The 12,272-nt window shown below is 35.9% G+C and overlaps 1 protein-coding gene across 1 annotated transcript; it reads left to right on the forward strand.

Moving 5' to 3' along the window:
• Nucleotides 1-1,929: 1,929 nt before the first annotated feature.
• On the forward strand, nt 1,930-6,808 carry LOC142630773 (kinesin-like protein KIN-8A). The gene is made up of 7 exons (XM_075804822.1): nt 1,930-2,909; nt 3,581-3,854; nt 4,208-4,258; nt 4,353-4,445; nt 4,538-4,903; nt 5,270-5,953; nt 6,377-6,808. The coding sequence occupies exons 1-7, from the start codon at nt 2,092-2,094 to the stop codon at nt 6,413-6,415; spliced, it is 2,325 nt and encodes a 774-aa protein (XP_075660937.1). The 5' UTR covers nt 1,930-2,091; the 3' UTR covers nt 6,416-6,808.
• The last annotated feature ends 5,464 nt before the right edge of the window (nt 6,809-12,272 follow it).

The following is a 12,272-nucleotide window of genomic DNA, read 5'->3' on the forward strand; positions in this document are numbered from 1 at the left end:
CTATTGGCCTGCCTTAGAAGGCATAAGATAAAAGTTTTCCTTTTTGCTAAGCAAGGCATAATATAAACTACTCACAAACATATGATGGCCAATGTGGCTAAGGATAATTAATTATATCACATTCTAACATATATATCATATATATATATATATATATATAGTCAAATGCCGACAAACAGAAGAACTAAAAAGGAAGGTGTCTTCTACTATGTTTACGGTTGGCGACTTGACCAACCATACACACGCACACAAGCTTGATCCACTTAGTGTGCGTTTGGCATGGCTTAATTTTTTCATCTTATTTTACTATTCAGCTTATTTTTACTACTATTTATAGATCTCACTGCAATTTTTAGTATCATTCATAGCTCTCATTGTACTATTTCAATTAATTTTTATCTTTATTTATCTATAGTATTTTCAGTAAAAAAAATTCAGTTTTAGCAAAATAATCAAATCTCAAACAGACCCTTAATAAAGTTTGGTGTGGTTTTAAAGTAAGCCACAAATCTTTTTTTTTTTAAATTATAAGTTGATAGTTGGGACAGTAGATTTGAACTTGGGTGTTTTTTTTTTTTTTTACAAGATAGAATTTCTACTCTAGCATAATCTAAGTGTATATGTGTGTGAAGCTCCCTCTTGGAGACTCGAACCCCGGCCCTTGGCCCCCACACTCCACAAGCACTTATAACGTGTCAATCAATTGAATTACAAAACTTTTAAGTAAGTAATAAAACTTGATAATGCATAATTAAGAAGAAATTACATAAAAAAGGCGAAGAGTTTATACCATATTTTATATAAGTTTTTTTTTAAAATTAGGGTGGTCACAAACAATAAGTTAGTTTAGTATATTAATTTATTTTATTTTTGCAAGTGTATAAATTTTTTTTTTTTTTTTGGCAAATCACCCTCACTCAAATGTAGAGCCACCCTAATATCACACATTGTGATGATTAGATCTAATGGAAGAGGAAAACGTTGTTTTTTGGTGGGGGTACTAGTGGTGGAGGAAAGATCAATACTTCACAAATGACACAATCATTTGTAGTATTGCCGTATTGGGGCTTTAAAGGTTAAAAAAGAAAAACCTTAAATAAGTTATGTTTAGGGTAAATAAAAAAGAATCAAAAAAGAATTACTAGTTTAAACAGTGATGTGATTATAAAAAAAAAAGTTTAAATAGTGATGCTTCTTTTTTTTCTTTTTTTTTGAAAGGTAGTGATGCTTCTTTTGAGGGAAAGTTTATAGACAAAACCAATGCAAGATAAAAACTATAGTTTGTCATCATTCATCCACGTGATGAATCCAACTCATATTGTATCTAACTAACATGTAAAAAAAATGCTTCTAAAAAAAAAACATGTAAAAAAAAGTGATCATTGATCTAGGCCATCCATTTAGTTGACTATTTATTTGACTCCTCCATTGCAGTGTGTGACATTGGATACAGTGTACCTTCACCGTAGATTACACACTTTCCTTTGCTTACTTTGAAAAAGATTATATCTCTTTAATAATTTCTAATCATAAAAATATTTCCCAAATGGGTCCTACATTTTTCAATAGTTAACCGTTTGAGTCTGACAATCTACGTTTTGACCGTTACAGACAAACCCATTCAAAATATTTTTCAAAATCAAAACTCTACCAGCACTCCACTTTTCACTTATTCCACACCACTCTTCAAACACACTCAAAAAGTCAAAACTCCATCTGCAAAAGGCTGAACTGGAAGAAGCAAAAAAGTGGAGTGCTGATAGCAATTCTCTTCAAAACCATTTTCCCCGCTTCATTACTAACCGTCCATTTCCACATCCAAACCAACGGCTCAGATCCCCCAAATTTAATTCCCAAAATACACAGAATCTTGCTCTTTCCTCTCTTTCAATTTCCACAGAATTTCAGTACTGCTAACTCATCTTCATCCCTCTATATTTCTCATTGATTTTCCCTGCAAAGTTTCTTCTTTTGTTAGTTTCCAGGAAAAAGTTTTCAACTTTCTGGCATTTTGAGCAGTTTCATCAACTGGGTCAGTGAAAATATTTTCTGGGCATGTTTGGATAGTGAGGAAAAAAAAAGTTTTATAGAATGCCAGTGTCAACAAGGTCTCAGATCAACAACCATGGACAAAATGAGCCAAGCACAGAACAGAGAACAAAGACAAGAGCAAGTCAAGAAGACACCCATCTGAGTGTTCCTTTGAGAAACCCACATCATGGCCTCAAAGAGAAGATGAGAGCACTGACCCTTTTGTATGAGCAGCAAAAGCAAGCTTCTGCAGCTCTCAAGAACCAGTCTTTGAGGCAAGAAGAGCACCGGTTTAGGACCCACCCGAGTATTGATCTCCTTGGTGGTTCTTGTAAGAAAGAAGACAAGCAATCAAAGCCAAACCTTGTGATGAGAGAGAACACAATGCCCACAATGCCTCCTAATTCAACAGTTACAAGAACTTTTGTGCTCCCTCAGCCGCCAATCCACGATGCCAAGGAGAATTTGGTGGCTGGTTCAGATCGAATTGTTGGGTTTTCATGCCCAAGAAAGGCTGCAGCCTCGACCACAGTGGCGCGGAAGCTCTCATTGGGGACATCAGGGCTGCCACCGGAGGTTAAAGGCGTGGGTGTGAGCAAGAATGTGCAAGAATTGGAGAGATTGGAGACTGTTTCGGAGAATCCTGGCACGGGCAGGAGTCGGATTCTTGTGTTTGTGAGGCTTAGGCCTCTGGCTAAGAAGGAAAAGGAGGCGGGTTCGCGGTGTTGTGTCAGGATTTTGAATCGAAGGGATGTTTATCTGACAGAATTCCCGCATGAGAACGATTATCTGAGGCTAAAGAGGCTTCGTGGACGACATTTTACCTTTGATGCTTCGTTTCCAGACAGTGCTACTCAACAGGATGTTTATTTGACAACGTGAGTGTGCAAAAAAATATGAGATCTGTTAATTGGTTTTCTATGTTTGAATCTCAATGATTTTATGAATCGTTGAACATTTTTTATAATTGCTGAGAATGTTGGTTATTATATCCACAAAAGATTAGATCTTGCTTTGATTGTTGGATTAAACTTCTACACGATCTAAGTGTTTGAGCTCTCCAAACTGTAATTAAAGTATTTGTGTTTGATTCAATAGCTTGTCAAGCCGTTTTCTTCATATTAGTATTGTTATCCTTTCCTAAGCATTAGTTTGCTTGCTGAGAAGTTGAGAGAGAAGGAAAATGAACTGAGTCTTATAGTGATTCATTGTTCTTGTTTTGGTTTGTAAGAATTGAAAACCTCAACACAACTAAGCTAGTGGTACTATTAGTTTCAGTAAAATTGAGGGTTTTGTTTGCTGAGGTTGAGTGTTGAACCATATTTAAGTTATTCCCTATTCCTACTTTTTTTCTCAGCAACCAAACAGAAGGAGCATTTCATGCTAAGAAATCAAAGATTGCGGCTAATTTTGCCCTATACTTCAATATTACATGGAATTAAATTTCTTTTATTGGTTTCCCTACCTTTTGTGATTTCATTGAGAATTCAATAGCCTATTCTTTTAATTAGTGAAAGACAATAAAAAGAGTATCCATTTTTATTTTCAGGACAGCAGAGCTAGTGGAAGCTGTTCTGCAGGGAAGGAATGGGTCGGTATTCTGCTATGGTGCAACCGGAGCTGGGAAAACATATACAATGCTAGGTACAGTGGAGAATCCTGGAGTGATGGTTTTGGCAATTAAGGATCTTTTCACCAAGATAAGGCAAAGGAGCTCTGATGGAAACCATGCAGTTCATCTCTCTTATCTTGAGGTCTATAATGAAACCGTCCGGGACTTACTCTCCCCTGGAAGGCCTCTGGTACTTAGAGAAGATAAACAGGTCCGCCCTCTAGAATAATCCACTACATTCCCCTATTACTATTTAGAACAAAATGAACTGAATTTACATTGTTTTTGTAAGAATCATGTCTCATGTGTGTTATGAATTCTAGCTTTTGACATAATTTGGAAATTACCTTTTGATGGTTACATACACTTCAACAAAGTTCATTGCATGCATTTATGCGAAGAACCAGTGTTACACAACTGCATGTTTGTTATCATATAAATTGTCACATTTAATTCCCTACCAAACTTAGACATCTCCAAAACCTATCAAGATTTATTACTGATTTCTGGATATTTTGAAAAATGGTATTTAGTATAAAGGAGATTGTTCAATAATTTTTGCAGGGGATCGTGGCAGCAGGTCTTACACAATACAGAGCTTATTCTACAGATGAAGTAACATTCCTCCTCTTCATGATAATTTGGAAGTTAGGATAGCTGATAAAATGGGGATTAAGATTACTCATTGCTTTTATTTGGGTTATTGCAGGTGATGGCATTGCTTCAACAAGGAAACCTAAACCGAACCACTGAACCAACTCGTGTCAATGAAACTTCTTCACGCTCCCACGCCATTCTGCAGGTAGTTACCGGATATATGGCCTTCTTGATTCTCTAAAGTTTTATGATCATGTTGATTCATTCTTTTGTTTTGCTATCTTATGTAATATCCAGGTTGTGGTTGAATACCGGGTTAAAGATGCTTCCATGAATGTAGTGAACCGAGTAGGCAAGCTCTCACTGATTGATCTTGCTGGGTCAGAGAGAGCTCTCGCTACAGATCAGAGAACACTTAGATCTCTCGAGGGTGCCAACATAAATCGTTCACTTCTTGCACTAAGCAGCTGTATCAATGCCCTTGTGGAGGGAAAGAAACACATACCATACCGGAATTCAAAGCTCACCCAACTTCTCAAGGACTCGCTAGGAGGAGCTTGTAACACTGTAATGATCGCCAATATTAGCCCAAGCAATCTCTCATTTGGTGAAACCCAAAACACACTTCATTGGGCTGATAGAGCCAAGGAGATTCGGACTAAGGTTCATCCTCTAATACTTTCAACTGCAATATTGTATATCACAATTTTGTGACAGTTTTCTGTCAATTTAGAAGTGTTTCGAGTATACAGTTCTTCATTCGTTTACATTCTTTGTGATAGTAATCTCTCGACTGTTTACAATTCAATCAGATATTTATCTAGTTGTTACAGTCCTGATGGCATGGCAATATGCTTCTTTTCTTTCTTTATTTAAAAATTTTAAAAAAATTGATAAAATTCCATTGGCACTCTATACAATATATCTAATCATTTATAGATGTTCTGCCGAGTTTTCATGGCTAGCTGATTCTTGATTTATCTTTGAAATAATATGTAACAACAATTTCCCTGTCATCTAACACTGCAGGCATGTGAGGTAAATGAGGAATTGCAGCAAGTGCCTGAATCCGAAACTGATCAAGCCAAGCTATTACTAGAATTGCAGAAAGAGAACCGCGAATTGAGAGTGCAGCTGGCCCGCCAGCAACATAAACTAATTACCCTCCAAGCCCAATCCTTGGCTGCACATGCCTCTCCAACCCCTTCCTCAGTTACCTCTCTATTGACTCCTCCCACTGCTACAGCCCAACCAAATGTAAAAAGAAAATCTAAACCTTCTTTCTTATCTGGGAATTGTTTCACACCAGAATCCAAGAAAAAGGGAGCAGAGGAAGAAGCTAGAGAGCTTCGGCAGATTGTGAAAGCTTTAGAGGCAGAAATTGAGAAAATGAAAAAAGATCATACTTTGCAGCTAAAGCAAAAGGATGATCTCATTCGTGACCTCTCGCGCAAGAGTGAAAATCCATCAAAAGTGAAAGTGGAAGGAGTGAAGAGGGTAGTTACAAGGGCTAGCTTGCGGCCAAAGGAGCCAAGCACTGGTGACTTAAGGAGCCCTAGTCACCGTTTCCGGTCACCAGTCCCTACAGCTAAAAAAAGAAGCTTTTGGGACATAACAACAGCTAACAGCCCATCAATTGCTACATTAAATGCAAGAAAAACAAGGAGCCATGTAATCTCTGAACCTGCTGCAGCTCCCTCCATGCTTCTTCAGGTACTGTGATTATCTCCCTTCTTGCTGTTTTCTCTTTAAAAAGTGTAGGTCAGTTCAGAAGTGCCAAACATGCAACTATATATGTGAGTACCCATACATGCATGAATGATGCCTCTAATATGACTTAAACTCTCTGAAGTTCACCCCCCACCAACTCACAATTTGTGCCATTTCCTATAATGGGCTTTGATTGGAGCATGGCCCCCCTAATTGTTAGTGACCTATTGAAGATACATGCATGAATGATGCCTCTAATTGGGCTTCCTCATGAAACCAACTCTCTTTCCCTCAGAAAAGTCATGAGCCTCCCATTTTCTTTTATATTTTATGTATTCCTTTCTTCTGCAACTGATGCAGCTTGCTTATACATGTTTCTGGTTTGTGTTCATGTTCGGACCACACATTGTCAATTACATCATGCAGCCAGGTTTTGCTCGTCAAAAGCCCGAGCCATTGAAGTAACAAATGAAGAAGAGAAGTTGGATGAGAGAAGAAACAACTTAAAGGCGATTACAAGGCAGGAAGACTACCATGTTCTGCTCGAGCTGGTGTTTCAACATGAAGAAAATTATTGCTTGGTAGGTGGTATATGTGTTTTCCTCTACTTATCTTGTTATCAACCAAGCCCACAGTGGGAAATGTGTTGCTCATTGTGTTATTCTTTTCTAAATCGATATATTCAATTAAGGTTACTCGTACGTACATATCTCATTAGCTCATTTTTTACAATCTTTCATCAAACAATGCTCCCACCTTATTTATTCCTAGTTCTTAGCCATATTTGGAGTACACTAAAAAATTATTTGTATACATGTTAGTTCGTTTCAAGAATCTTATTTTAGTTGTTTTTCTGCCTAACACAACATATGAAACAAGGTTGTTTTTAATCTAAAAATTTTTACATTAGGTTGGCTTGGTATTTAAAAAGTTCTATTCCAATGCTTCTCTGATAATCTAATGACCCAAGCTAAAATGAGAAACAAGTTTATTAATTGCTTAGGAATGATGGTAATTTAAATTATATAATTTCTCATTTCATGTGGATTCCATCAATGTTTGGTTAAAGGTTTAGTGTGTGTTGGTACAAGAATGAGTTTCAACATTTAAACTTAACAAATGTTCTGTTTCTCTGATTTTCCTTTTTAATTCAGGTGAGGGTTGTGTTTTGGGAGGTGTATTGTTGGAAGTCTTTTTTAACAATGCATTGTAGAGTAACTTATTCCAAAAAAAAAAAAATGCATTGGATAGAGCAAATCACAGTCATTTTCCTTGCACATCCTTCCCTTCTTTTGTAATACATGCATAAAGCTTCATCTTCACCTTTAAACTATGCTCTTAAATTGTCCTTTTTATTTTCCCTCCTGGCTCTATTTGCTTTATATTTTGTTTGATTTTACCAAGGGGAATGTAATTTTATTTTATAGACATTTTCCTTACCTCCTGCTATCATATCAACAAGTTTACATCCTGTTGTTGCTATGGGAGCCTTTACATCCTGGTTCAGATTGAGCATTAATAAAAAGAAGAGGCCATATTAGGCTCTTGAAAAATGTGGACAATTTTCTTCAGGAATTATCAATTGTTTAAGGATAACATGATTTTCAGCTGAACATTATTTCCAAGGGGGAGAGCATTTGGACATCATGCGTGGAACAGAAGTTGTTTATTCCTGTGCATTGGCACTCTTCTCTGCATTGATTTTTTTTTTTTTTTGGTAGAAAGGGATAATATATAATTAGATAGAAACCCTTCTATTACAAGCATATTCGCCACTCTATTTAGGGCTAACAAGTGCTCCACCACAAATTGTCGGTTATCAAAAACAACAATAGTATAGTGAAGGCTTGAACCCAGTATAGCTAATGCATCTGCACACCAATTAGCTTCTTTGTAAATATGATCAACCCTAATCTTGGGAATCATTGTCATTAGTAAAGTATAAATAAATATTTTGAACAACCTAACTCTAAATTTTTTTAAGCCTTGCTGAAATAAGCTTAAATATAATCCTCTAAACAATACCTTAGCTTTACCACCGCGCATATTTAGCGTGATGGTTACTTCACAAGTATAAATGCTTGTGGGTTGTGGGGAGTAAGAGTCAAGGTTCAAGTCTCCAAATGGAACTTCATGCATATATACACTTAGATTAGACTATAGTAGAATTTCAATATTTTAAATAAAAAAAAGGGTAAATTCCACTAAACCCCCCTGAGGTTTGGGCTAATACCATTTAAGTCCAAGACTTTTAAAAAACAACCAATTTGGTCCTTAAAAGACATTTTTTGAGAAGGGTTTGGGATTGAGATGAGAAAGTTTGGCCCAAGTTGGTCGTTTTTTAAAAGTTTTGGACTTAAATGGTATCAGCTCAAACCTCCGCTGGGGGGGGGGGGGTTGCCCTAATTTTAATGTTAACAATTTATGTTCTCGCTTTCTAATAATATGTAAATAATTGTAGTTGAATTATACGTGAATTATAAGATAATTTCTTACAATATATTTCAAAATAAACTGTGCATCGCGTGGGACATTAACTAATTACAATAGTATAGATATTGATTGATTAATTGATTAGTATATTCTAGAGTAACCTAAGAATTGCTTATTGGAAAGTAATCAAGAGGATAGTTAGATATCTTGGAGGAACAGAGGACTATGTAGTTTATCATCAAGGTTTGTCTTTATTGCGTAGATTAGCAAGAAACAATCTTTTATTTTTTCAACCATGGAGACAGTATTTAGCCTACTCAACGAATGTTCAAGAAGCTATTTGGTTGTGGGTTCCAGTTAGCTCAATTGATAAAGTCTTTGATGGTTGAATAAGAGATTTGTTGTCTTGGTTTGATAACCAGATACCATAGGTTGAAATTCTCACCAAAAAATTATTAAAAAAAAAAAAAAAAAGATGTTTGGTTAAGGAGGTTATTAACATCTAGAGTTGTCGTGGAGTCTTCGTATACTAGGACAATGCTACAATTCTTGTATATGCTTAGGACCTAGGTATCAATGTAAAACGAAATGAAACCAACTTGGGCCTAGTGCTTTTGTGCACTGAACCTGTTGAGATTTGATCGCATATCAAATAATTGTCACGTACCCACTAGACTTAACTCTTATCCAAACAAAATACTTTGATTTATAGTAACACTTTATTATTTTTTTTTTATAATCACTTTATTTTAGATATGGTTACCTTATGAAATACCTGCTTATCTTTCATACCATTACAGGACTCCTTTCTCTATAAAAAAAAAGATTACAGGACTCCGAACAAAGCCTATACTTAGATGCTTGTCGTGCCCAGGTTAAGAAATTATAGGACTTTTTAGACTCTCTTTTTTGTTTTTTCCCCTCCCCTTTCAATTGACCAATCTGATGTGTCTCTATTTGGGATGACATTTTATTGCATAAGATGCCATTCAGCCAATTATATAATATATATTTATTAACACACACATCTACCAAGTAATTAGTTCTAGTGCCACATACTGTCATAATTGTTGTCACAACTATCTAACGTGTCAAGCTATATATGATTGACTCTTATCACTTTCATATGAACCCACCATTTTTTCTTCACCACTCATAATTTGTCACATGGACAATTATGGTACAAATTATGTCATTTTATGTGGTCTTAAAATTTTACATATTAGTTTATGGTATAAAAGTATATATGTTTGCACTTCACACGCATATGCAGATCAAAAAGATATGTTTACCCTAAGAGAGCAAGCAGAGATGTAATATCACGTCATTTGATACTCAGAATAAAGTTAATTGACACAAGTTGATGTCTCCTTAGCTTGTACATGAATAGTTTATAAGAGGGGTAATTCTTACATGTTCCGGGAGCAATGCTCCCTTCTCTCACATGAGGGGTGGGCCCCACACATGGATCCCACCATGGGGCCCATCCCTCATGTAAGAAAAAGGAGCATTGCTCCTGGAGCACCTAAGTTTTTTCCTTATAAGAGATCCATGCAAACCACACGTCTGTAACATCTTTTTCCTTTCAAAGAGTTATTCTTAACATCACCGCGAGGCATTGGAATTTTCTTGCAAGACATTGGTTTAAATGCAACTGTGAGATCCAAGTTATTTACATTAGCATTAGAAAAATGGGAAAGCGTTTATACATGGCTCTTGAACACTTGAATAGCAGGGTAGGCCCAAGATTCCAACCCAAGCATTCCATAAATGGTCTTGAAATTCATCTTTGTTAAAGAACAGTAACAAGATAGACTATATCAAGAGTTTTTTAACTCAACTAGGAACGGAACTAAGATTCGATGTTGAGGAAGACAAAGTATAAACCAAAAAAAGTTTACAAAAATCAAAACTAACATCTATTTAAATGTTTGTCGAATTTCATCACCTTCATCAATGTATTATCTCATATTTGCACAATTTGGGATCACATTGCAATGAACCATTACTATTCAGTATCCACACATTTGATTCATAGTTCCCACGAGCTTCACTTTTTCTTTGCCGCAACTTTCCAATTTTTCTATCTTTTTATATATTTCTTTTCTTATCTCATTTTTCCTTTCTATTTTAAAATTTTCAGTTAGATATATATACAATGCTATATTTTTTAGATTTTTTCTTTTTTTGAGGGGGCCCCATGGCCCCCTCAGCCCTGACATGGGTCCATCTCTAAACTCAATTAATACTAAGAGATAAGTGGATAGCAAGCGAGAGGGAGGTGAAATTTGAACCATAGGCATGATTGTCATAAAAAATATTATTATCTTTAGGCTATCACTAGAACTTAAACCCCATATTTTAAAATACCTAATTCAATAGGATAAAAAAAATTTATATAAAAAAATGAACAATTTAATTATCTCTATATTTTTTATCTATTTATTTGCTTATGCGAGTAACAACTTAAAAGAAAGGTCGCAACCACAGCTAAAGTCGAAACCTTAAAAGAACTAATTAAGCTGTAATTATGGCTCTGCATAATAGTTTATATAATCCAAATCGACCTAATAAATATTCAATGTGTGAATCAGTATGTTCCTACACAATATACAATCCAATCCACTTAATCTAGATTATCATAGTACAAAAAAATCCAAGGCATATGTGACAATCTTTCCATGTCTATGCTAGTTTCACCTCCGACAATCTAACTTATTTTTCAAAGTTAAATCCCAAGTCAAGTTATTCTCAAGATCAGTTGCATGAAAGATGACATTCCAAAGATGACTTTTGGTACTCAAAGAGGGGCACTATGAATTTCTTGTCATGCCTTTTGGCTTTGTCCATTGCTCCATCTCCGGCAGAGGTTGACTACCAAATAGCAATAGTTGGACAAGTATCAAGTTTGATTAACACTATTTTTTACACCATTCTTTGTGGCATTTTTTCTTTTTCTTTTTTAATTGATGTCTTTGTATACATGGGAAGATCATTTTGGCCTATCTGGATGTAATTTTTAAAACTCTTCATGAACGTGAATAGCTTATCAAACCATCCAAATGTTCTTTTGGACAGTTCATTGTTCAGATAGAATATCTGGGGCACACTATGTACCACAAGAATGCATTACTACTAAGAGTGTCCTGTCCTATTTGTCCGAATCAAGTCGATGGTGATTGGGGCCGTTTGGTAATGTTATTCTAGTAACGTTATTTGTATTTTTTTTAAATACGTGTGGACGAAAAAATGTGAAAATGCGTGTAATATTGTTTAAAAATTAAAAACATATTGTTAAACTACTATACCAATGATGTTATTCATTCAACTTGCTTCGAATGCTGTCTAAAATAGGTCATGCTTAAATTTCAAAGGGTAAAATGCAAAACTAACCCTCTAGAGCATCCACATCAGTGTATCTAAAATCATGTATAATACAAATTTTTTTCAATTTTACACATTTTGAGCTACATCAGTGTATCTAAAACTGGGTAAAAATGTGGAAACTCATCCACGAGCTACAGTACCGTGTAAATATACACGGTTACTGTAGCTCGGCTAAACAATATTTTATCTTTTTTTTTTCGCTCCTTTTTTTCTCACTCTGATCCGTTCTCAACAGACTCCATCATTTTCTCAACACAGAATACAGAGATATACTTTGCTCAAAAAAAAAAAAAACACAGACATACACAAACAACCACAGATCGGTGCTTGACTTGTAGATCGGTGCTTGACTGGTCGGAGCTCGTGGGTCTTGCCGTGGATCGGAGCTGGCGGACGCTGGATCGGAGCTCGGATCGGCGATCGGAGCTGGCGGATCGGCGATCGGAGCGCTGGATCGGAGCTCGCGATCGCGCTCGGAGCACTGGATCGGAGCTCGCGATCG

The sequence above is a fragment of the Castanea sativa genome, chromosome 4 (genome assembly GCF_040712315.1).
Source record: "Castanea sativa cultivar Marrone di Chiusa Pesio chromosome 4, ASM4071231v1".
In the NCBI taxonomy this organism is placed as follows: domain Eukaryota; kingdom Viridiplantae; phylum Streptophyta; class Magnoliopsida; order Fagales; family Fagaceae; genus Castanea; species Castanea sativa.

Excerpts from the sequence above, each read along its gene's own strand:
- LOC142630773 (XM_075804822.1), top strand. The coding sequence starts at position 2,092 with ATGCCAGTGTCAACAAGGTCTCAGATCAACAACCATGGACAAAATGAG. Across the intron at positions 2,910-3,580 it reads CAGGATGTTTATTTGACAAC|GACAGCAGAGCTAGTGGAAG; the intron begins GTGAGTGTGCAA and ends TTTTATTTTCAG. Across the intron at positions 3,855-4,207 it reads TACTTAGAGAAGATAAACAG|GGGATCGTGGCAGCAGGTCT; the intron begins GTCCGCCCTCTA and ends TAATTTTTGCAG.